Source organism: Oncorhynchus mykiss, chromosome 4, assembly GCF_013265735.2.
Source record: "Oncorhynchus mykiss isolate Arlee chromosome 4, USDA_OmykA_1.1, whole genome shotgun sequence".
NCBI classification, from domain to species: Eukaryota; Metazoa; Chordata; class Actinopteri; order Salmoniformes; family Salmonidae; genus Oncorhynchus; species Oncorhynchus mykiss.
In genome coordinates, this window is record NC_048568.1 from 42346099 (window position 1) to 42372103 (window position 26005).

A 26005-nucleotide genomic window follows, 5' to 3' on the forward strand; every position below is an offset into this window, starting at 1 on the left:
GGGCAGTTCATTAGTTCAGGCTGTGACTACGGGGCAGTTCATTAGTTCAGGCTGTGACCAGGGGGCAGTTCATTAGTTCAGGCTGTGACTAGGGGGCAGTTCATTAGTTCAGGCTGTGACTAGGGGGCAGTTCATTAGTTCAGGCTGTGACTAGGGGGCAGTTCATTAGTTCAGGCTGTGACTAGGGGGCAGTTCATTAGTTCAGGCTGTGACTAGGGGGCAGTTCATTAGTTCAGGCTGTGACTAGGGGGCAGTTCATTAGTTCAGGCTGTGACCAGGGGGCAGTTCATTAGTTCAGGCTGTGACCAGGGGGCAGTTCATTAGTTCAGGCTGTGACTAGGGGGCAGTTCATTAGTTCAGGCTGTGACTAGGGGGCAGTTCATTAGTTCAGGCTGTGACCAGGGGGCAGTTCATTAGTTCAGGCTGTGACTAGGGGGCAGTTCATTAGTTCAGGCTGTGACCAGGGGGCAGTTCATTAGTTCAGGCTGTGACTAGGGGGCAGTTCATTAGTTCAGGCTGTGATTAGGGGGCAGTTCATTAGTTCAGGCCAGGCTGTGACTAGGGGGCAGTTCATTAGTTCAGGCTGTGACCAGGGGGCAGTTCATTAGTTCAGGCTGTGACTAGGGGGCAGTTCATTAGTTCAGGCTGTGATTAGGGGGCAGTTCATTAGTTCAGGCTGTGACTACGGGGCAGTTCATTAGTTCAGGCTGTGACTAGGGGGCAGTTCATTAGTTCAGGCTGTGACTAGGGGGCAGTTCATTAGTTCAGGCTGTGACCAGGGGGCAGTTCATTAGTTCAGGCTGTGACCAGGGGGCAGTTCATTAGTTCAGGCTGTGACCAGGGGGCAGTTCATTAGTTCAGGCTGTGACCAGGGGGCAGTTCATTAGTTCAGGCTGTGACTAGGGGGCAGTTCATTAGTTCAGGCTGTGACTAGGGGGCAGTTCATTAGTTCAGGCCAGGCTGTGACTAGGGGGCAGTTCATTAGTTCAGGCTGTGACCAGGGGGCAGTTCATTAGTTCAGGCCAGGCTGTGACCAGGGGGCACTTCCACATTCCATGGAGGGTCTAATGTGAGGGGAGTTCCTTACCAAATAGTGACCTTAATTCATCAATCGAGTACAAGGGAGTAGTATTCTACATATTGCTGCAGTTGTAGTATACATGGTACTTCAGTAGTAGTATACATGGTACCTCAGTAGTAGTATACATGGTACTTCAGTAGTAGTATACATGGTACCTCAGTAGTAGTATACATGGTACTTCAGTAGTAGAATACATGGTACCTCTGTAGTAGTATACATGGTACCTCTGTAGTAGAATACATGGTACCTCAGTAGTATTCTACATATTGCTGCAGTTGTAGTAGGTATGTTTTCAACGATCATTTGTGGCTTCCTGTCCCCGTTAGTGGTGAAGAGACTTCCTGAGCATGTCCAAGTGGACGACCCTGCAGTGGTGAAACGACTGGCCAAGAAGTTGGAGAGACAACAGGTTTGTGGCATGTTATTGTCCTCCCACATCGTGCTGCTCTGTTTTCATCAAGGCACTGCTTGACTGATTTAGCAGTACCGCTGAGATTAGCCGTCTCAGTAGATCGTCAGAGTCTTTCCCTTGTGTTATTTCTCATGCGAGGACGCACACCTCCCCAAAATCAACATCCGGTGTGTGTCTTTCTAGCCAACATTTTGGAAAAGCTATGTATTGATAGGGGAATCTTTGGATTACGGGTAAGATGAAGTCCTAGATAGAAACACAGGGAGTTGTCAGGTAACCAGCCACACCTCCTCACATCACTAACCTAACCCTACCACCATGTCTCACCGTAATTGCTTCTATTCTGTACCTCACATATCTTTCAGACGCTACCGCGCGGCGCCTCTAATAAGGTATTAAGTGTCAAGGTCGTTGCTTTGTGTGCCGTTGATTTGTTTTTACTGTCTGTTTTGTTGTGCTCAAGGCCGTTCATGTCGGGCCTCCCGGGTGGCGCAGTGGTTAACGGCGCTGTACTGCAGCGCCAGCTGTGCCACCAGAGACTCTGGGTTCGCGCCCTGGTTCTGTCGTAACCGGCCGCGACCGGGAGGTACGTTGGGCGATGCACAAATTGGCCTAGCGTCGTCTGGGTTAGGGAGGGTTTGGCCGGTAGGGAAACCCTTGTCTCATCGCGCACCAGCGACTCCTGTGGCGGGCCGGGCGCAGTGCGAGCTAACCAAGGTTGCCAGGTGCGCGGTGTTTCCTCCGACCCATTGGTGCGGCTGGCTTCCGGGTTGGATGCGCACTGTGTTAAGAAGCAGTGCGGCTTGGTTGGGTTGTGTATCGGAGGACGCATGACTCTCGACCTTCGTCTCTCCCGAGCTCGTACGGGAGTTGTGGCGATGAGACAAGATAGTAGCTAGGAATGAGTTATTGTAATGTCTTGGACGTACTAGGCATTTCCTAGTTTTTCTCTCATGTTCTCTGAGCTGGCCATATCATATGGTGTGGTTGTTGAGCTGGTACCTCAGCTGGTACCTCAGTAGTACCTCAGTAGTAGTACATATGGTGTGGTTGTTGAGCTGGCCTACAGTACAGAATATGATTGGTTGTTGAGCTGACCTACAGTACAGAATATGGTGTGGTTGTTGAGCTGGCCTACAGTACAGAATATGGTGTGGTTGTTGAGCTGACCTACAGTACAGACCTAGAGTTTGCCTACAGTACAGAATATGATTGGTTGTTGAGCAGGCCTACAGTACAGAATATGGTGTGGTTGTTGAGCTGGCCTACAGTACAGAATATGGTGTGGTTGTTGAGCTGGCCTACAGTACAGAATATGGTGTGGTTGTTGAGCTGGCCTACAGTACAGAATATGGTGTGGTTGTTGAGCTGGCCTACAGTACAGAATATGGTGTGGTTGTTGAGCTGGCCTACAGTACAGAATATGATTGGTTGTTGAGCTGGCCTACAGTACAGAATATGGTGTGGTTGTTGAGCTGGCCTACAGTACAGAATATGGTGTGGTTGTTGTGCTGACCTACAGTACAGACCTAGAGTTTGCCTACAGTACAGAATATGGTGTGGTTGTTGAGCTGGCCTACAGTACAGAATATGGTGTGGTTGTTGAGCTGGCCTACAGTACAGAATATGATTGGTTGTTGAGCTGACCTACAGTACAGAATATGGTGTGGTTGTTGAGCTGGCCTACAGTACAGAATATGGTGTGGTTGTTGAGCTGACCTACAGTACAGAATATGATTGGTTGTTGAGCTGGCCTACAGTACAGAATATGATTGTTGAGCTGACCTACAGTACAGAATATGGTGTGGTTGTTGAGCTGGCCTACAGTACAGAATATGGTGTGGTTGTTGAGCTGGCCTACAGTACAGAATATGGTGTGGTTGTTGAGCTGACCTACAGTACAGACCTACAGCTGGCCTACAGTACAGAATATGGTGTGGTTGTTGAGCTGGCCTACAGTACAGAATATGGTGTGGTTGTTGAGCTGGCCTACAGTACAGAATATGGTGTGGTTGTTGAGCTGGCCTACAGTACAGAATATGGTGTGGTTGTTGAGCTGGCCTACAGTACAGAATATGGTGTGGTTGTTGAGCTGGCCTACAGTACAGAATATGGTGTGGTTGTTGAGCTGGCCTACAGTACAGAATATGGTGTGGTTGTTGAGCTGACCTACTGCTCAGAGTTATGCTTGGTTGCTGTGGGGGTTGTCATCTATGTATGTTTGGACTTGACCTCACCCATCCACCTTTGAACCTTTGACCTCTGAACCCAAGAGGATCACGGTGAACTAAACGTGTGTGTGTGTGTGTGTGTTTATTTCAGATCCCACTGCGATCCGACTATGGCTACAAAGTCAGCCTGTTCTCTCACCTGCACCAGTATAGCCGCAAAGCCCCACTCACCCAGCTACTCAGGTAACTAACTACCTACCTGCCCCTACCCAGAGCCCCCCTCACCCAGCTACTCAGGTAACTCGGGTAACTAACTACCTACCTGCCCCTACCCCCCTCACCCAGCTACTCAGGTAACTCGGGTAACTAACTACCTACCTGCACCAGTTGGGCATTAAAAAATAATGGTTTTAAATGCTAGTTGAGGCTACGTCCGACTTGGGGATCAGAATTTACTGATGACAGCCCCGTTACTAGGCTTGTGCCAGTTGTAAACTTTGTCACTTCACAAAGCCCACCGCTGAGCATGTACCACATCTGGATGGAACAATCAATAATGTGGGAATTTTTATTTTATTTCACCTTTTATTTACTTAGGCAAGTCCGTTTAGAACAAATTCTTATTTTCAATGACAGCCTAGGAACAGTGGGTTAACTGCCTGGTCAGGGGCAGAACGACGGATTTTGTACCTTGTCAGCTCGGGGATATGAACTTGCAACGTCCAACGCTCTAACCACTAGGCTACGCTGCCGCCCCAAATGAATATCACTGAGTTAAGAAAATATTGGAATTAAATAGGCTAATGCAATTGAAGGTCTTTATCATATTGTTATTTACTGAAACTTCCAAAGACATCATCTAACCGTTTTAAATACTTTAAAGCAGTTTGTTGTGTGTGTTCAACTATACATTTCAGCAACGTTATGATCGGGACAGCCTTATCGCTCTGCTTTGAGACGAGCTTTGGGGGGGGGGGGGGGGGGGGGGGGGGACTCATCTTGACAAATCGATCGATGTCCGATTTTGTGTTTTCACTGAATCTCCTTTTGGGATATTTGGTCACAATTAAAGCTGGGGAAATGTTAGCCGAGTTGCGTGTTCATGACGATAATATTTGGTCTAGTTTGCTCATCTAACTGTGTTTATCAGAACATTTAGCTAGCGTGTTTATGTAGCATACGCTAGCCTGGTATAACAGGTGGGTTATTTCTCTCTTCACTGGCGTAGTAGCTTCGGCTATATCATGACTGAAAGTCCTTGTCTTCTGATAGTCAGTCATTGTCATTTTTTGGTTTCACTAGAATGTCTTGTCTGTAAACAGTATTTGGTTATTTGATATCTGACTGGGCAAAATAAATAAGTGTCCGTTCATCTATTTTGTTTTTCTAATATCTGATCAGGCACATTTAGCGATGTGGTATGAATCAAGTGGATTATTGACTTTGAGGAAACTCGAAGCCCCCGCGGAGGTTGTGAAATACGAACATGAGACTCGCACCCTTTTTAAAAAAAATATAGATGTTCTGCGCATATCATGAAACGTGAAACGGAGTTAGTTCCATGATAGGGCTTATGCCCAGCTGGCTGTAACAGATAGGATTTTTAGGTCCGTCGTAGAGCACATTTTCCAATGTCGGACGGAGAGTTACGACTGGTGCAAACCAGAGGTATTTAGAGAGCGTTTTCTATGGCTCTGCCCAGGGACACTGTTCCCATCTGAACTGTTCTCTCTTAGCTTTTAATGCTCTGGGATTGTTTTTAAGTGATTTACAAACTGGGTGGTTTCGAGCCCTGAATGCTGATTTGGCTGACAGGAATGGTATATCAGACCATAACAGTGGTTGTAGTATGAGCGTGTTTTTGCCTCTTCATTTAAATACAATTATCCTGATGGATAAGATTGTCTTCTAGCTAAATGTCTGCACATGTATTGTAATTTCTATATAATACTGAGGTAAATCCGTCTCATATTGTCTAACCCTTTCTACTAAAAGTATTTCTGTGATCTGATTGGTGATAAATTGGTCTCGGCAAGTGGTTGTTTATTAATTTATTAATCTGTCTGTGATCTGATGGGTAAATTGTTTGGTTCTGTCTGTGATCTGGTGGGTAATTGTTTGGTTGTGTCTGTGATCTGGTGGGTAATTGTTTATTAATCTGTCTGTGATCTGATGGGTAAATTGTTTGGTTCTGTCTGTGATCTGGTGGGTAATTGTTTGGTTGTGTCTGTGATCTGGTGGGTAATTGTTTATTAATCTGTCTGTGATCTGATGGGTAAATTGTTTGGTTCTGTCTGTGATCTGGTGGGTAATTGTTTGGTTGTGTCTGTGATCTGGTGGGTAATTGTTTATTAATCTGTCTGTGATCTGATGGGTAAATTGTTTGGTTCTGTCTGTGATCTGGTGGGTAATTGTTTGGTTCGGTCTGTGATCTGGTAGGTAAATTGTTTATTAATCTGTCTGTGATCTGATAGGTAATTGTTTGGTTCTGTCTGTGATCTGATAGGTAAATTGTTTATTAATCTGTCTGTGATCTGATGGGTAATTGTTTGGTTCTGTCTGTGATCTGGTAGGTAAATTGTTTATTAATCTGTCTGTGATCTGATGGGTAATTGTTTGGTTCTGTCTGTGATCTGATAGGTAATTGTTTGGTTCTGTCTGTCAGCATTCCCTCTACAGTGATCCACCCCTCCATCGTGCGGTTGGGTCTGCAGTACTCCCAGGGTATCGTGGCGGGATCCAACGCTCGCTCTGTGGCCCTGCTCCATGCCTTCAAACAGGTACAGTACGACTGACACCCCAGACCTGCTCTTAGTTAACCCCCTAGAGTCGATTGATGCGCCGGTGAGTAAATCTAAGTTGCATAACAAACAAATCCACATCAAAATGAGTCCGTTTCAGCTAGAGGTTGTTTATTTTTATATTTTTTTGCATTGGATGTGTCTCAATCCGCCAGTGTCGCACTTTCACATCTGCGGTGTTCGTCAGACCAGGAGACGTCCCGAAAATCGGTCTTCTCACGAAAACGTCTGTAGTGTCCGAACTACAAACTATTACGACCATATTTTTCTTCTCTCTCTTAACTAATGGAATTATGATTCTAGCTTTGTACCTACCCCCCCCCCCCCCCAAAAAAAGGGGTTAAATATGTGTAAAATGTGTATATCTCCTAGATATAGGACAGACTCTTCAACACCTTGTTTCTTATGGTACATTTTTTTGGACTGGCCTTTTTCTGAATGTGTTTCTATGGGGTATGGTGGTAAAGGCCAAATTCAATATTTTATTAAATAATTGTTAGATATATATATCATACTCACTGACATTGAAGTGTCTTACATTTCCCACATCCATCAGTCTCTTAAGAAATATTTGTTTTTGTTTTGGTGCTATGTATGCTATGTATCCATACGACTGTATCTACGACTATACCTCTTCCAACAGGTGATCAGGGACTACACTACTCCACCCAATGAAGAGCTGTCCAGGGATCTGGTCAACAAACTGAAGCCCTATATCAGGTACAGGATCCTCATAGCGCTTTCTGTGAAATACAATGTTTATACAGGGCATTCGGGAAAGGATCCAGACCCCTTAACATTTTCCCACATTTTGTTACATTACAGCCTTATTCTAAAATGGATCCCCTCCTCATCAATCTACACACACAACCCCATAATGACAATATAAAAAACGTTTTTTTATCAATTTTTGCAAATGTATTACTAATATAAAAAAACAGATACCTTATTTACATAAGTATTCAGACCCTTTACTGTGAGACTCGAACATGAGCTCAGGTACATCCTGTTTCCATTGATCATCCTTGAGATGTTTCTGCAACTTGATTGGAGTCCACCTGTGGTAAATTCAATTGAGTGGACATGATTTGGAAAGGCACACAGCAGCATCATGTTGTGGGGATGTTTTTCAGCGACAGGGTCTGGAAGACTAGTCATTATCGGGGACAGATGAATGGAGCAAAGTACAGAGAGATCCTTGATGAAAACCTGCTCTAGAGCACTCAGGACCTCAGACTGGGGCGAAGGTTCACCTTCAAACAGGACAACGACCCTAAGCACACAGCCAAGACAACACAAGAGTGGTTTCGGGACAAGTCTCTGAATGTCCTTGAGTGTCCCAGACAGAACCCGGACTTGAACAAGATCAAACATCTCTGGAGAGACCTGAAAATATTTGTGCAGCGACGCTCCCCATCCAACCTGTCAGAGATTGAGAGGATCTATAGAGAAGAATGGGATAAACTCCCCAAATACAGGTGTGCCAAGCTTGTAGCGTCAACACCCAAGAAGACTCAAGGCTGTAATCGCTGCCAATGGTGCTTCAAGAAAGTACTGAGTAAAGGGTCTGAATACTTGTTTTTTTTATTTATTTATACATTTGCAAAAATGTATAAAGTTTTTGATTTGTCATTATGGGGTATTGTGATGTCATTATGGGGTATTGTGATGTCATTATGGGGTATTGTGATGTCATTATGGGGTATTGTGATGTCACTATGGGGTATTGTGTGTATATTGTGGGGGGGGGGGGCAATTTAATCCATTTTAGAATAAGGCTGTAACGTAACAATGTGGAAAAAGTCAAGGTGTCTGAATACTTGCTGAATGCATCGTATGTCACATCTTACTGTGGAACTAGCATCTTGTGAATCATGTCTCAGGGTTGAGCTTGTACCACCATGTTGTTGTTGCAGCTTTCTCAATCAATGTCGACCTCTGTCAGCGAGCATGGGCAACGCAATCAAGTACATCAAGAAAGAAATCTCCAATATTCCAAGTCAATGCAAAGAGGAGGAGGTAAATTCAGAATACGGTGTGTCAGTGGCCAGGTTGTGGTCAGAAAGACTCATGTTTCACTCATCCTATCCATATTATCTCTATGGTCATTTTTGTCTCTCTCTCTCTCTCTCTCTCTCATGTGGTTATTTTGTCTCTCACTCTCTCATCCCCATGTGGAAATGTTGTCTCTCTCTCTCATCCCCATGTGGAAATGTTGTCTCTCTCTCTCTCATCCCCATGTGATAATGTTGTCTCTCTCTCTCTCATCCCCATGTGATAATGTTGTCTCTCTCTCTCTCATCCCCATGTGATAATGTTGTCTCTCTCTCTCATCCCCATGTGGTCATTTTGTCTCTCTCTCTCTCATCCCCATGTGATAATGTTGTCTCTCTCTCTCATCCCCATGTGATAATGTTGTCTCTCTCTCTCTCTCATCCCCATGTGGTCATGTTGTCTCTCTCTCTCTCATCCCCATGTGATAATGTTGTCTCTCTCTCTCTCATCCCCATGTGATAATGTTGTCTCTCTCTCTCTCATCCCCATGTGATAATGTTGTCTCTCTCTCTCATCCCCATGTGATAATGTTGTCTCTCTTTCTCTCATCCCCATGTGATAATGTTGTCTCTCTCTCTCATCCCCATGTGATAATGTTGTCTCTCTCTCTCTCATCCCCATGTGATAATGTTGTCTCTCTCTCTCATCCCCATGTGATAATGTTGTCTCTCTCTCTCATCCCCATGTGGTCATTTTGTCTCTCTCTCTCATCCCCATGTGATAATGTTGTCTCTCTCTCTCTCATCCCCATGTGATAATGTTGTCTCTCTCTCTCTCTCATCCCCATGTGGTCATGTTGTCTCTCTCTCTCTCATCCCCATGTGATAATGTTGTCTCTCTCTCTCTCATCCCCATGTGATAATGTTGTCTCTCTCTCTCTCATCCCCATGTGATAATGTTGTCTCTCTCTCTCATCCCCATGTGATAATGTTGTCTCTCTTTCTCTCATCCCCATGTGATAATGTTGTCTCTCTCTCTCATCCCCATGTGATAATGTTGTCTCTCTCTCTCTCATCCCCATGTGATAATGTTGTCTCTCTCTCTCATCCCCATGTGGTCATGTTGTCTCTCTCTCTCTCATCCCCATATGGTAATTTTGTCTCTCTCCCCCTCCATATGGTAATTTTGTCTCTCTCCCCCCTCCATATGGTAATTTTGTCTCTCTCCCCCCCATATGGTAATTTTGTCTCTCTCCCCCCCATGTGGTAATTTTGTCTCTCTCCCCCTCCATATGGTAATTTTGTCTCTCTCCCCCCCATGTGGTCATTTTGTCTCTCTCCCCCCTCCATATGGTAATTTTGTCTCTCTCCCCCCTCCATATGGTAATTTTGTCTCTCTCCCCCCTCCATATGGTAATTTTGTCTCTCTCCCCCTCCATATGGTAATTTTGTCTCTCTCCCCCCTCCATATGGTAATGTTATCTCTCTCCCCCCCATATGGTAATTTTGTCTCTCTCCCCCCTCCATATGGTAATTTTGTCTCTCTCCCCCCTCCATATGGTAATTTTGTCTCTCCCCCCCCCCATATGGTAATTTTGTCTCTCTCCCCCCTCCATAGGCAAAGACCAAACTGCTGAAGTGTATAGACCGGTACATAGAGGAGAAGATAGTTAATTTTGGCTCTCTCCCCCCTCCATAGGCAAAGACCAAACTGCTGAAGTGTATAGACCGGTACATAGAGGAGAAGATAGTTCTGGCAGCCAAGGCCATCTCTAAATACGCTATAGAGAAGATCAGTGATGGAGATGTCATTCTAGTTTATGGATGGTAAGAAAACAAATAAGGACTTTTAATCAAGAGGTCTGAGCCTGTTAGGGCCGGTCACCTGGACACCGATTTAAGCCGAGTTAAATAGCATGGTCAATTGAGAATGTCCATTGAAATAGCTTTTCAGTCCAGGCCTATTCTTAATCTGTGTCTGGGAAACTGCTCCAAGGTGTTAATGACTAAGTGGAATCCGCTCCATGGTGTTAATGACTAAGTAGAAACCACTCCATGGTGTTAATGACTAAGTAGAAACCACTCCATGGTGTTAATGACTAAGTAGAAACCACTCCAAGATGTTAAGGTGTTAATGACTAAGTAGAAACCACTCCATGGTGTTAATGACTAAGTGGAATCCGCTCCATGGTGTTAATGACTAAGTAGAAACCACTCCATGGTGTTAATGACTAAGTAGAAACCACTCCATGGTGTTAATGACTAAGTAGAAACCGCTCCAAGATGTTAAGGTGTTAATGACTAAGTAGAAACCACTCCATGGTGTTAATTACTAAGTAGAAACCCCTCCAAGGTGTTAATGACTAAGTAGAAACCACTCCATGGTGTTAATGACTGAGTAGAAACCACTCCAAGGTGTTAATGACTAAGTAGAAACCACTCCATGGTGTTAATGACTAAGTAGAAACCCCTCCAAGGTGTTAATGACTAAGTAGAAACCACTCCATGGTGTTAATGACTAAGTAGAAACCGCTCCAAGATGTTAAGGTGTTAATGACTAAGTAGAAACCACTCCATGGTGTTAATTACTAAGTAGAAACCCCTCCAAGGTGTTAATGACTAAGTAGAAACCACTCCACGGTGTTCATGTAAAAGTGTTGTACTGACAGTCACAGAGACCAGGGTTTGAGTCGTGGTTGGGATACACCCCAAATTCACGACATTACAATACATAACTGATCTCCCATCCTGTCTCCCACCTGTAAAGTCTATCCAATCCTCTCAACTCTACAGTAGTACCACCTTAGAGTATAGGACAGGGGTACTCAACTCTGACCCTACAAGGTCCGGAGCCTTCTGCTTTTCTGATCTATCTGATAATTAAATGCACACACCTGGTCTCCCAGGTCTAAATCAGTCCCTGATTAGAGGGGAACAGTGGGGAAAAAAATGCAGTGGACCTGGCTTCGAGGTCCAGAGTTGAGTTTGAGGGGTTAGAGGTCGGTTGGGGCCTGCGTCCCTTCGCCCCCCTTATTAGCAGATCTGGGACCAGGCTAGGGGGTCAGTAAGGAACTCATCAGTTGTTGATGTCATATCCTGTCCTTCCGTAGCTCGTCCCTGGTGAACCACATCCTGTGCGAGGCGTTTGAGAAGAGCAGGAAGTTCCGCGTTATTGTGGTGGACAGCCGGCCTCGTCTGGAGGGAAGGGAGGCTCTGAGACGTCTCGTACAGAGAGGCATCAGCTGCACCTACGTCCTCATCTCTGCGCTCTCATACATACTACCTGAGGTAACCTAGTCCTCGTACATACTACCTGAGGTAACCTAGTCCTCGTACATACTACCTGAGGTAACCTAGTCCTCATACATACTACCTGAGGTAACCTAGTCCTCGTACATACTACCTGAGGTAACCTAGTCCTCATACATACTACCTGAGGTAACCTAGTCCTCATACATACTACCTGAGGTAACCTAGTCCTCGTACATACTACCTGAGGTAACCTAGTCCTCGTACATACTACCTGAGGTAACCTAGTCCTCATACATACTACCTGAGGTAACCTAGTCCTCGTACATACTACCTGAGGTAACCTAGTCCTCATACATACTACCTGAGGTAACCTAGTCCTCGTACATACTACCTGAGGTAACCTAGTCCTCATACATACTACCTGAGGTAACCTAGTCCTCATACATACTACCTGAGGTAACCTAGTCCTCATACATACTACCTGAGGTAACCTAGTCCTCATACATACTACCTGAGGTAACCTAGTCCTCATACATACTACCTGAGGTAACCTAGTCCTCATACATACTACCTGAGGTAACCTAGTCCTCATACATACTACCTGAGGTAACCTAGTCCTCATACATACTACCTGAGGTAACCTAGTCCTCATACATACTACCTGAGGTAACCTAGTCCTCATACATACTACCTGAGGTAACCTAGTCCTCATACATACTACCTGAGGTAACCTAGTCCTCATACATACTACCTGAGGTAACCTAGTCCTCATACATACTACCTGAGGTAACCTAGTCCTCATACATACTACCTGAGGTAACCTAGTCCTCATACATACTACCTGAGGTAACCTAGTCCTCATACATACAGTGGGGCAATGTGAGGGGGGTGACCGAGAACCCAATGACCAGTCTGACAAAACTACAGAGTTCCTTGGCTGAGATGGACAACAGTCTCTACCGCATTTCACCAAGCTGGGCTTTATGGGAAAGTGGCCAGATGGAAGCCATGGGGTGTCAATACTTATGTAAATGATATATTTCTGTATTTCATTTTCAATAAATTTGTTACAATTTTCTAAACATGTTTTCACAGTCATTATGGGTGAGCTACAAAATCTGTTAAATCTGTTTAGAATTCCGTCTCTTTCTGAAGGCACTGTAGAATCGTGAGAATCGCAGTAAATATTGTATCGAGCACCTAAGTATCGCAATAACATTGTGTCATCCCTGGCAGTAGCCAGCCCTACCACCTGATGTGGGCATAAAACAGTTGATTGCCTCCTAGAAGACTGGAGGTGTCATTGCACTGTGGAACTTTATCATTTAGGCACTTGTTGATTTATCACGTCGTGGACCTCTTGTAGATAATCCAAAATCCCAGAGAATAGTTTAACCTTACAATGTTATTTTGGTTTAACTCTCTCGCTCTTCCCTGTTCTTTTAACTAACCTCCCCACAGCACATGTAACTAACTGTGTGTCCGTTTTATAAATGGTCTAATTTAACAAAAAAATTCCATCATTAAACTTGCCCCTTTCTCCCAGGTGTCGAAGGTGTTCCTGGGTGCCCATGCTCTGCTGGCTAATGGCTATGTGATGTCTCGTGTGGGCACATCTCAGATAGCTCTGGTGGCCAGGACCTTCAACGTGCCAGTTCTGGTCTGCTGTGAAACATACAAGTTCTGTGAGAGGGTGCAGACTGACTCCTTTGTCTCCAATGAGCTCGGTAAGGTGACAAGCATTCATTTAGCCTTCTTGAGTTTATTATTTAATAGGTAAGGCATGAGAACCTAAGGATTATGGTGCGATAACTCCCGACAGAGGGCTGCTCTGAGCCTAGGCCCGGGAAACTCCCTCTAAAAAAGGACTGTTATCACACAATAATTCCCGAGTTCGAGCACCTTGTTGCTTTTATAAAACAGTTAGCCAAATTATCAAAAAATAAAAAAAAGATTAACCATATGTTTTCAATTAAAAACATTATTTCATCCTTCCACCAGACGATGTAGTTCGCGCAAAAGCCCGTTGTTTGTTCTGAGGTTCTAAAGTAGCTAGCCAAACAGGTTGGTCGTTAATTCTATTGGGATGGTTTGACCCAGTCGTTCATTCGACGTTGCTATGCTAAACAAATCGTTGGCATGTAAGCTTTATAGCAGAGGTACAAATAGGCAACAACCAGTTGATTGTCGGGTCAATAAGATGTTTATGGAGGATAGCTAGGCTAACGTTTTCTTCTCCTTTGCTAGCTAAAGTTAGCTAGCCATCTAAAGCTAACACACAATCACAACAAGCAGCTGCATTGACAGCCAAACTGTGCATGTCTAGTTTGTTTGACCTTTTTTGTTTCTATTGCCATTTCTTTGGATATATCCATTTATAATGATCCTAATAAATGAATTGGCCGGGCTCAGAGAAGCTGTCTGTCTCGTTCATATGCATGGCACGGTGGAGATCCAGAAGGAAAACAAACGGCAACACGTTGCACGGGTCAGATAGGCTTATTATTAACCCCTTCTGTACCGAACCAAATGTTAGGCAAGAAGGATGGGAAAATAAGTATTTTCTTCATGGAAGATTACCTTTCTGAATGCTTGGGCTGGGCTGCAGAACAGCGGATGAAGTCTGAATGCCTGGGCTGGGCTGCAGAACAGCGGATGAAGTCTGAATGCCTGGGCTGGGCTGCAGGACAATGGATTACATTTATGAATGCCTGGCTGGGCTGTGGGATAGTTTCTGAATGACTGGCTGGGCCGTGAGACAGTTTCTGAATGCCTGGCTGGGCCGTGGGATAGTTTCTGAATGCCTGGCTGGGCTGTGGGATAGTTTCTGAATGACTGGCTGGGCCGTGAGACAGTTTCTGAATGCCTGGCTGGGCCGTGGGACAGTTTCTGAATGCCTGGCTGGGCCGTGGGACAGTGGATTGATACTTGAAATGGAATTTTAGAATTTTGCATGGATTATCGTCAACAACTAATGGCCATTGACCAATCAGGATCCAAACTTAGCGTTTTCTAAGTTGAAGTAAAGACCTACAGTGTATATAGTTATCCTATTAGAGCTAATAGATGGATCTACAGTATGAAGCCACAATAATTCTGCTACCCAAGAATAGTAAAAGCCCCATTTGCTCTGCTATTTGAGCCAGTAATCAGCCTGTTACCAACCCTTAGTGGAAAAAATGGTGTTTTACCAAATACAATGCAAATTGACAACAGACTTTCGGCACGCTTATAGGGAAGGATGTTCATGCACAGCACTTACACAAATGACTGATGATTGGCTGAGAGAAATGTATGATAAAAAGATTGGGGCTGTTTTATTAGACTTCAGTGCGGCTTTTGACATTATCGATCATAATCTGCTGCTGGAAAAACGTATGTTGTTATGGCTTTACACCCCCTGCTATATTGTGGATAAAGAGTTACCTGTCTAACAGAACTCCGAGGGTGTTCTTTAGTGGAAGCTTCTCAAACATAATCCAAGTAGGAACAGGAATTCCCCAGGGCAGCTGTCTAGGCCCCTTACTTTTAAAATCTTTACTGCTTTACCTGCCACTGGCTCTGAGTAAAACCAGTGTGTCTATGTATGCGGATGACTCAACACTATACACGTCAGCTACTACAGTGACTGAAATGACTGCAGCACTTAGCAAAGACTTGCAGTTAGTTTCAGAGTGGGTGGCAAGGAATAATTTAGTCCTAAATATTTTTTTCAAACTAAAAGCATTGTATTTGGGACAAATCATTCACTAAACCCTTAAACCTAGACTAAATCTGGTAATAAATAATGTAGTAATTAAGCAATTTGAGGTGACTAAACTGCTTGGAGTAACCCTGGATTGTAAACTGTCATGGTAAAAACATGTTGATGTAACAGTAGCTAAGATAAGGGAGAAGTCTGTCCATAATAAAGCGCTGCTCTGCCTTCTTAACAACACTATCAACAAGGTGGTTCCTTCAGGCCTTAGTTTTGTCGCACCTGGACTACTGTTCAGTCGTGTGGTCAGGTGCCACAGAGGGACATCGGAAAATTACGATTGGCTCAGAACAGCGCAGCACGGCTGGCTCTTGGATGTACACAGAGAGCCAACATTAACAATATGCACGTCAATCTCTCCTGGCTCAAAGTGGAGGAGAGATTGACTTCATCACTACTTGTTTTTGTAAGAAGTGTTGATATCCTGAATGTACCGAGCTGTCTGTTTAAACTACTAGCACACAGCTCAGACACCCATGTATACCCCACAAGACATGCCACCAGAGGTCTCTTCACAATCCCCAAGTCCAGAACAGACTATGGGAGGTGAACAGTACTACATAGAGCCATGACCACATGGAACTCTATTCCACAGTACTACATAGAGCCATGACTACATGGAACTCTATTCCACAGTACTACATAGAGCCATGACTACATGGAACTCTATTCCACAGTACTACATAGAGCCATGACCACATGGAACTCTATTCCACAGTAGTACATAGAGCCATGACCACATGGAACTCTATTCCACAGTACTACATAGAGCCATGACTACATGGAACTCTATTCCACAGGACTACATAGAGCCATGACTACATGGAACTCTATTCCACAGTACTACATAGAGCCATGACTACATGGAACTCTATTCCACAGTACTACATAGAGCCATGACCACATGGAACTCTATTCCACAGTACTACATAGAGCCATGACTACATGGAACTCTATTCCACAGTAGTACATAGAGCCATGACTACATGGAACTCTATTCCACAGTACTACATAGAGCCATGACCACATGGAACTCTATTCCACAGTACTACATAGAGCCATGACTACATGGAACTCTATTCCACAGTACTACATAGAGCCATGACTACATGGAACTCTATTCCACAGTACTACATAGAGCCATGACCACATGGAACTCTATTCCACAGTACTACATAGAGCCATGACTACATGGAACTCTATTCCACAGTAGTACATAGAGCCATGACTACATGGAACTCTATTCCACAGTACTACATAGAGCCATGACTACATGGAACTCTATTCCACAGTACTACATAGAGCCATGACTACATGGAACTCTATTCCACATCAGTTAACTGATGCAGCAGTAGAATCAGATTTAAATAACAGATAAAAATACACCTTATGGAACAGCGAGGACTGTGAAGAGACACAAACACACAGGTACAGACACATGATAATACACACACATACGTTGTATTGTATATATGTGGTAGTAGAGTAGTGGCCTGAAGGAACACACTAAATGTATTGGATAAAGTGTAATGTCATGTATTATTTTAAACTGTATCTAACTGCCTTAATGTTGCAGGACCCCAGGAAGAGTAGCTGCTGCCTTGGCAGGAACTAATGGGGATCCATAATAAACCCCAGGAAGAGTAGCTGCTGCCTTGGCAGGAACTAATGGGGATCCCTAATAAACCCCAGGAAGAGTAGCTGCTGCCTTGACAGGAACTAATGGGGATCCATAATAAACCCCAGGAAGAGTAGCTGCTGCCTTGGCAGGAACTAATGGGGATCTTTTAATAAACACAATAGAATGAAAGGTTTTAGTTGCTGAGTTTTGGGTCGTTTCCTTTCTACTTCCTGGTAACCTAGATATGGATCTTGGTCATTGTTTTATTTAAACTCGGGCAAGTCAGTTAAGAACAAATTCTTATTTACAATGAGGTAACCCGGATGGCACTGGGACAATTGTGCGCCACCCTATGGGACTCCCAATCACGGCCGGTTGTGATACAGCCTGGAATCGAACCAGGGTCTGTAGTGACGCCTCTAGCGCTGAGATGTAACCTAGATAGGGATCTGTAATATAAACCTCGATAGACACAATTATCCAACTAATAGAAACATCAGTAGCAGTGCAACACTCACAAACCCTCCTTTCTTTCTTTCCCTTAGATGACCCCGATGACCTGATGGTGACCCGGAAGGGGAAGACCCAGCTGGAGAACTGGCAGGACGTCAGCTCCCTGGGTCTGCTGAACCTGGTCTACGACGTCACACCACCAGACTTTGTGGACCTGGTCATCACAGACCTGGGCATGATCCCCTGCACCTCAGTTCCTGTTGTTCTCAGGGTTAAAAACCTGGACCAGTAACAGGTGGAAGGGGAATGACGCAGGGGTCTGGCGTAGAGTCGCAGACTGATGATGCATCTGACTTGATGTGGTGTTCTATAAGAAGCACTTGTGTTTGAGAGTTGTAAGCTATGGGCACCTTATCCTCCTATATAGTGTAGGGTATTAGGTCATAGGATTCCAAATGGGGGTGTACACTTATGTTCCGACGACCATTCTAGAATGCATGGACCTACCAAATACATTTGTTTTTAATTGTTAGTAGCGTGCTAGTGTTGATATTGGCCTGGGTCTTTAGACTCTCACTTTGCTCAGCCTTTCTACATGCTAGGCTATATCCACTGTTAACAGCTGGCCCCAAGAAAGACTACAGAAGTGTTCTACTCTGAGCAGGCATTCACACCTGTTTGGCATGTAATAAATGGCACATTATTTATTAAAAACAGAGTTTCCTGTGTGTTCTTTGGACAGGGTTGACGCTAGAGGATTTGGTCCGGGTGGTGGTGGGGGTAGAAGGTATAGGGAACAGGTCCCGTATCCACATGGCATCTCAGAGTAGGAGAGTTGACCTGGGATCTGTCTATACAATTGTATTCATTATGATCTAAAAGACTAAACTGACCCTAGATCAGCACTCCTACTCAAGACTGTGGATACGAGCTTGATCAAAGGAGAATCTCAACGGCAGAGAAGTGGCAATGAAAGTCCAAGATTTCTGTTTTGAACGTTTTCAATCAAACCGATTTAAGTTATTTCAAATAATGTTTGTTTGTTGTTGCTGTAGTTGTGTATCCCTAAATGCTGTATCCTCATTCAAACTACAGCAAAAACATTTGAACTGTTCTGATTGAATTAGGTACTGCTGTGGCTTAAAACGCCTATTATGGAGTTTGTGTGTTAGTAAACCATGACTTGAATAGAGTGCCAGCTTATGTTGAATATAATGCCATCAGTGTGTAATAGAATACATTGTTGGAGGAAGAGAGCATTTAAAAAAAAAAATATTTCACCTTTTATTTAACCAGGTAGGCTAGTTGAGAACAAGTTCTCATTTACAATTGCAACCTGGCCAAGGTAAAGCAAAGCAGTTCGACACATACAACGACACAGAGTTACACATGGAGTAAAACAAACATACAGTCAATAATACAGTAGAAAAAAAAGTCTATATACAATGTGAGCAAATGAGGTGAGATAAGGGAGGTAAATGCAAAAAAAAGGCCATGGTGGCGAAGTAAATACAATATAGCAAGTAAAACACTGGAATGGTTGATTTGCAATGGGAGAATGTGCAAAGTAGAGATAGAAATACTGGGGTGCAAAGGAGAAAAATAAATACAGTAGGGGGAGAGGTAGTTGTTTGGGCTAAATTATAGATGGGCTATGTACAGGTGCAGTAATCTGTGAGCTGCTCTGACAGTTGGTGCTTAAAGCTAGTGAGGGAGATAAGTGTTTCCAGTTTCAGAGATTTTTGTAGTTCGTTCCAGTCATTGGCAGCAGTGAACTGGAAGGAGAGGCGGCCAAAGGAAGAATTGGTTTTGGGGGTGACCAGAGAGATATACCTGCTGGAGCGCGTGCTACAGGTGGGTGCTGCTATGGTTACCAGCGAGCTGAGATAAGGGGGGACTTTACCTAGCAGGGTCTTGTAGATGACCTGGAGCCAGTGGGTTTGGCGACGAGTATGAAGCGAGGGCCAGCCAACGAGAGAGTACAGGTCGCAGTGGTGGGTAGTATATGGGGCTTTGGTGATAAAACAGATGGCACTGTGATAGACTGCATCCAATTTATCGAGTAGAGTTGGAGAATGTTTCCTTTAAAGACTTTTCTTTAGTGTTCCATAACGTTCTATCGCAGAGACGTTTTATTTAAGTCAACACAACTAGTATTCAATGAATGGCGCAGAGGAAATTGGACAGATTGAGGTTTTTGGTCAGTACATAAGTCGTGTGCCGTTCAGAATGGCTCTTCAGGTCAAGAGACACACACAGCAAATCACTTGAGTCCGTGTATAACATCCGTCTTTAATCCAAGGTAAAACTACAAAAAGGCAACCCATTTCAGTTAATAAACATATTGATCTGTAACCATGTATGAACAAGGCAACATTGGTGGTACTGTCTGCAAGCAACGTGTTTTGCTCATGTCTCTCTATAATGTGATTTATCAAATCGATTTCTTGTCAGTTCCCCCCCCCCCAAAAAAAACTATGATAATATTTTGTTGCCATAGCAATTTATATTGCACATTATAGCTCCTACTAGAATTGACTTATTCACATGCAAAGTAGATGACGTTACCTGCTTCAGGTAACGAGCGTTAGTCTTAGTCAATAAACCATGAATGGAATATACATTAAGTTACAGCTTATGTTGAACATAACGCCATGTTCATCGAGATAAATGGCTGCAAGCTGTACAACAATTGCAAAATTTGTGGCGATTACACACTGAGCGTCAAAAACGGTCAATTCTGACAGCGTGCCTTTCAAAGATAAGTCTCAAAACATGTCATATGGGCCTAGAGACCCATCTCCTCAATCAACAGTCCACAGTCAGCACTATGACATTAACCCCTGAGACCATTTCAATCAACAGTCCACAGTCAGTACTATGACATTAACCCCTGAGACCATTTCAATCAACAGTCCACAGTCAGCACTATAACATTAACCCCCGAGACCATTTCAATCAACAGTCCACAGTCAGCACTATAACATTAACCCCCGAGACCATTTCAATCAACAGTCCACAGTCAGCACTATAACATTAACCCCCGAGACCATTTCAATCAACAGTCCACTCAGCATTTCCCCTGCTATTTCAGGTCAGTACCACTTGAAAATGTCCTAGGACTAGGCCTCAGACCAGGTGTTCGGGTACAACCTCAGACTGATATGGCCTTGCGTCTTTGGGTGACCCATAGCAGGATGGAGACCAGGACCGTGGAGCCCGCTAGAGGCCCGAACACCTGGATTATAGGAAACTCTCCCTGCCAACAACACACAGACAACAACGATTTAATTTTGTGCATAGCAGTAATATTTTATTTTTGAAGGATTTCATATCACCATAGCAGTTATTCCTTTGGCAGTTCCTACTTGCGTTGTCTTCAACAATCAGTGACGAAATATCGATATTAATGAATGAGATATTTATATATATTTTTTGTGATGCAACTTATCGCCATTGTCCCAAAATAATAATAATACAAAATGTTGTAAGAATATTTTCCAATAAATGACAAGGAGGCTGTGTTGTCGTAACTGACCTCTCGAAGACACTTGTATCCACGGAAGGCATCCACGCAGCTACATTGAAAGAAGCCCGGACCGTATGGTACACAGAGGGAGTTCTCGGGGCAGTTCAACGCTGTCCAAGCCAAGTTATGGGGAGAGAAGAAGCATATAAGATACTGTATAAACTGTCAGTTAAAAGACTGATGCCAGTTCACACTGTATATAAAAATCACAGCTAAGGTGGGCACCCATTTATTTTATTTTTTTTAAATAGTTTCCCAGAAAACCGTAATGGTAAGTGACTGACTTACACAAATAACCAGTCTGGTTACAGATGTCTTTCTGTCCTTCACAAAAATGAGTTTCCCCTTTGACCTTCACCTTATCCCATGATGCATTGCCTCCTGGACAGACCAGGTTGGCAGGCAGAATCCTTACAGGTTGAAAGAAGAAAACAATACTATATTTTTTAGAACCAGAAGAGACTAGCACCAGAGCTACTGAGGTGCTCAGTCCCTGAGAGTACAGTACAAGAGAGATTTAGCAATGGTGTTATTGACAAAACATTGATGGACATGTAAAATGTGTATTATAAAAGTTACAGCTCAGTCATAATAAGTATTATTATATTGTACTTACAGGTTAGCCAACTGGATAAAGCCTTCAAACAGTGAATCGTCCAGATTTACAATGGGGTTCAGTGAGAGATCTCTGCAAAGTCAAGAGAGAAATCAGAAGTTAACGCAGCACATAGTAACACACTAGTAATGTAGGTCAATGTGAACGGTCTGTTTTTCCATACATTGTTGTAGCGCTGAATGCATCTTGAAGGTCTTCCACACGGCTCAGGGAACAGTTTGATAGGTCCAACCTGAGGGAAACGTAAAGAGTGTGACTAATACATGTTGATAAGGGCACAGACAGTAAAACAAAACAAAAAACTATGACAGATACTGGCTACAAGACAAGTCATCAGTTGGTACATTTTCAAAAAATATATATATTTGACCTTTATTTATACTGGGTTTTCCTCATTGAGAGAACATCTCTTTTCCAATAGTTGTTGGTCGTTACTAAATGTTATTACACAAAGTATTTGTCCTCTATGAGCAATTCAGTAGGACCGCCAGATTATCAACTGCGAAAGGTTAACAAAACAAATGCTTTTCAAAGCACAAAATCTAATTCCTACCCGATGACGTAGTCCGCATCCCTGATGTTCTCTTTTCTCAGCAGGCAGCAGCGGCCATCAATCAAACCCGTAGACGCGGAACAGAACTGGCTCACGGCCGTGCCGTTCTGGACCGTCCCGTTGCAGAGATGGCACAGGCCCACCTGTTGTTGTTGTTGTTGTTGTTGTGGACCACAAATACACAACACGGAGCTATTCACAACGCCTTTATCAACAAGACTGTAGCCTAGCAACAATAGCTTTCTACAACAAATGCTTCAAAAAATATATATATTTTACAGACAACTAGCGACACAATCTAATTGTATTTGTCACATACGCCGAATACAATGCAGTGAAATGTTTACTTACAAGCCCTTAACCAACAATGCAGTGCAATCTCAGTGAGTGTGTAGCATGCAGGCCAGCAGAAGACAGTTACAATGTAACAACGCCGAGTGTAGCCAAGTAGCGTAGCAGTTACAATGTAACAACGCTGAGTGTAGCCAAGTAGCGTAGCAGTTACAATGCAACAACGCTGAGTGTAGCCAAGTAGCGTAGCAGTTACAATGTAACAACGCTGATTGTAGCCAAGTAGCGTAGCAGTTACAATGTAACAACGCCGAGTGTAGCCAAGTAGCGTAGCAGTTACAATGTAACAACGCTGAGTGTAGCCAAGTAGCGTAGCAGTTACAATGTAACAACGTCGAGTGTAGCCAAGTAGAGGTAGCAGTTACAATGTAACAACGCCGAGTGTAGCCAAGTAGCGTAGCAGTTACAATGTAACAACGCCGAGTGTAGCCAAGTAGCGTAGCAGTTACAATGTAACAACGCCGAGTGTAGCCAAGTAGAGGTAGCAGTTACAATGTAACAACGCTGAGTGTAGCCAAGTAGCGTAGCAGTTACAATGTAACAACGCTGAGTGTAGCCAAGTAGCGTAGCAGTTACAATGTAACAACGCCGAGTGTAGCCAAGTAGCGTAGCAGTTACAATGTAACAACGCTGAGTGTAGCCAAGTAGCGTAGCAGTTACAATGTAACAACGCTGAGTGTAGCCAAGTAGCGTAGCAGTTACAATGTAACAACGCTGAGTGTAGCCAAGTAGCGTAGCAGTTACAATGTAACAACGCCGAGTGTAGCCAAGTAGCGTAGCAGTTACAATGTAACAACGCAGTGTAGCAGCATAATTACAATGTAACACATCCGAGTGTATAAACAACGTAACAATTCTACTCTGAGTATAGAAGCAGTTACAATGTAACAACAACAACAACGAGTGTAGCCTAGCATCAGCAGTAACAATTTAACGGATCTGATATGACACCGAACAGCATTGCCTATAGACCTGAAGCAGACCCTTTACCTGTAACTCAGTCAGTTGATAACCACCAGAGAAACATACATGAATGAACAACAAGACCACTGCTGCATTCTGCTGGCCGTGTCCAGCGGTCATTTTCGACGGCGCAAGTCACATGACCGGAACGTATAGGCATGTGACTGTAAGCGAGTGAATCACGGCCGCGTCCCCGATAGTCCTCGTCTCCTTGCCTCGTTTCCTTTTCACCCTTGATTAGTCCTCGATTTGAATAGATTAAAAAAAACACTATGGTAGAGTGATATAGTAAATGCCGTTCAGAAAGATCGTATATTTTTGCTTATAGATCTATTACTCTTTCTGTTCACATTAATGATCATTAAGAGACAGAGAATATAAAAGGACACCAAGAAGTGTTTGAACGCAGACAGTGCATCGTGACCGTACAATTTGCGCAACATTTTTTGCATACCTAAAATGCAGCCTATAGATTGAAGATTTTGTATTTAACCTTTATCTAACTAGGCAAGTCAGTTAAGAACAAATTCTTATTTAAAATGACGGCCTACCGGGGAACAGTGAGTTAACTGCCTTGTTCAGGGGCAGAACGCCAGACTGTTGCCTTGTCAGCTCGGGAATTCAAAATAGCAATCTTTCGGTTACCCCAACGCTATTACCACTAGACTACCTGCAGCACCATGCATCTCAAAGAAATAGCCTATTAGACTGTAGTAGTCTATTAAATATGTTGTATTATTAATTGCCTACATTTATTTGTTCCCTGCCTTACAAGACAAACAAATATGCACAGGTTTACATGGCCAAAATAGCACATTTTGGAAATAAAACATAAATCATTTACAATTTTTATAATGCTGTTAAGAAAAACAATTCAATTGGTTTGGAAGTTGTCTGGACTGCTCAAAAGCACGGTCATCTGACCATCCCGACTCTCAGGAAAGCACCATCACAGAACAGGGGTCAGAATACAAGAGGAGATCATTTACCTAAAAAAATTTAAAAAAAAAAATGGCATGCTGTTAGTGAATATCACATATTTTATGTATGTGTGGCCTAAACCCCAAAATAAGTTAATCATTTTTTTTAACGTGAATTCATTTAAAAGTAGGAATACAATTGTTTTGCAATGTTTGAAATAAATGTGGTCCCCTCTCTCAGAAATGGTTTGGACCGGAGGACTGTTGCAACGCTTCTTAATGATCTACTTGATGCCCATTAGATACATTATTGCTGGACGGCTACAATGCATCCAGTTTTCGTGGATTAGTATCAAGTCTGTTTTCTCGAACCGCCTGCTCGCCAAAGTAACCTCTCTAGGAGAACTTCAAGACACAGAAAGCGTCACAAAAAAAATATATAGGCTACAACACATCTGTGCTTGTTTTCTCTCTCTCGGTCGTTTGTACCATTTAGGGCAGTGACCGGGGGTTTGCAGGAGCAAACTGCGTCTTTTCATCCGAAAGTTCTAATGATTACGCAAGTGAAGGGAATTGTCGGCACGAATTGGACAACGGATTGCTGTAACAGGGCCAACGGTGACTGTTTTTTTACCTCTACACACAGAGTCGACGAATAAGTTGAATTGTACTGCCAACAATAAAGGTGGAATGACCTAAATCTGCAACATGGCTGCTAGTGGGAAAAGTTTAGAGTACTGACGTGGGAGAAGTTTTATACTAATCCAGTACAGTACAGCAGGAATTGTTGTATAAAGTACATCTTTTTTTTTTCCTTCGTCGCCTCGGATTGAACAACGCACATAAACACTGGGTTGCCCGAGTAAGAGCGGAGGAGTACAAGACTACTTTCTTCTTCAAATGATTGTAGTCATCACCAAGCAATCGCGTAGACTTTATCTTCAAGATTATTATTTTTTTTCTTCTTCATTTTAAATAGTGCATCTCTCGCCCAGTGTGGGCCATCTGAAATCTAAAATGCATTTCTCCATTCCCGAAACGGAGGTTCGTTCGGGAGAAAATGGATCAACTTATGTGGTGAGTTCCAGAACTGATTTCGTTTGTCTGTTTTACGACGTACAGTTATTTTACTGCAGATTCCGTAGAATGTGAAATCACAGGAGGTTGGTGGCACCTTTTAATTGGGGAGGACTGGCTCGTGATAATGGCAGGAGCGGAATTGGTAGAATGGTTGCCCCAGGTCTACCCCATTCATAGAGCTAAGCCAATTGATGATAGTGTCTTCTGACTGGGGGAGTTTTAAGTGCCGGATGCTTGCTCTGAACATTGACATGTAACGTTAATGCTTGACATACTCCTTTTTGGAAACGTAAGAAATTGATCTTTCATATCAGCAAGAAGTCATTTTCAAAAAACCTAAAAGGGGAAATTCCTACACACCTTTTATTTTTTATTTTTTTTATAGGGTTAGTGTTCCCACACGGCCATATGTCCATGCTACAGAGCTTGTTTACAGAAGACAGACTGCATA

At 43.5% G+C, this 26005-nt stretch overlaps 3 protein-coding genes across 5 annotated transcripts in view; 2 read left to right on the forward strand and 1 right to left on the reverse strand.

The window, feature by feature from the left end:
* The window catches only part of eif2b4 (eukaryotic translation initiation factor 2B, subunit 4 delta), a 34613-nt gene extending 16357 nt beyond the window's left edge, over positions 1–18256 (forward strand). For both annotated transcript variants that reach the window (XM_036976381.1, XM_036976380.1), the window contains 9 exons: positions 1408–1490; positions 3816–3907; positions 6330–6444; positions 7109–7185; positions 8382–8484; positions 10159–10286; positions 11570–11747; positions 13258–13438; positions 17635–18256. In XM_036976381.1, the coding sequence (XP_036832276.1) occupies positions 1408–1490; positions 3816–3907; positions 6330–6444; positions 7109–7185; positions 8382–8484; positions 10159–10286; positions 11570–11747; positions 13258–13438; positions 17635–17834 (1157 nt within the window). In that variant the 3' untranslated portion in view covers positions 17835–18256. The remainder of the gene's footprint in view (positions 1–1407; positions 1491–3815; positions 3908–6329; positions 6445–7108; positions 7186–8381; positions 8485–10158; positions 10287–11569; positions 11748–13257; positions 13439–17634) is intronic.
* A 1558-nt stretch (positions 18257–19814) lies between these two features.
* On the reverse strand, positions 19815–24086 carry LOC110522649 (all-trans retinoic acid-induced differentiation factor). 2 transcript variants are annotated; one of them, XM_036976384.1, is made up of 7 exons: positions 23621–24086; positions 22241–22383; positions 21851–21919; positions 21688–21759; positions 21360–21481; positions 21081–21181; positions 19815–20801 (listed from the first exon to the last, which is right to left on the reverse strand). In XM_036976384.1, exons 1-7 carry the CDS (start codon positions 23672–23674, stop codon positions 20697–20699), a joined length of 666 nt encoding a protein of 221 aa, XP_036832279.1. In that variant the 5' UTR covers positions 23675–24086; the 3' UTR covers positions 19815–20696. The 2 variants fall into 2 exon arrangements, with proteins under 2 accessions (XP_036832279.1, XP_036832278.1); XM_036976383.1 differs by having other exon boundaries at positions 23582–24084.
* Positions 24087–24721: 635 nt separating this feature from the next.
* LOC110522651 (sorting nexin-17) overlaps positions 24722–26005 on the forward strand; it is a 62310-nt gene continuing 61026 nt past the window's right edge. Inside the window, exon 1 of the mRNA XM_036976382.1 lies at positions 24722–25551. Within this exon, the coding sequence (XP_036832277.1) occupies positions 25492–25551 (60 nt within the window). The 5' untranslated portion in view covers positions 24722–25491. The remainder of the gene's footprint in view (positions 25552–26005) is intronic.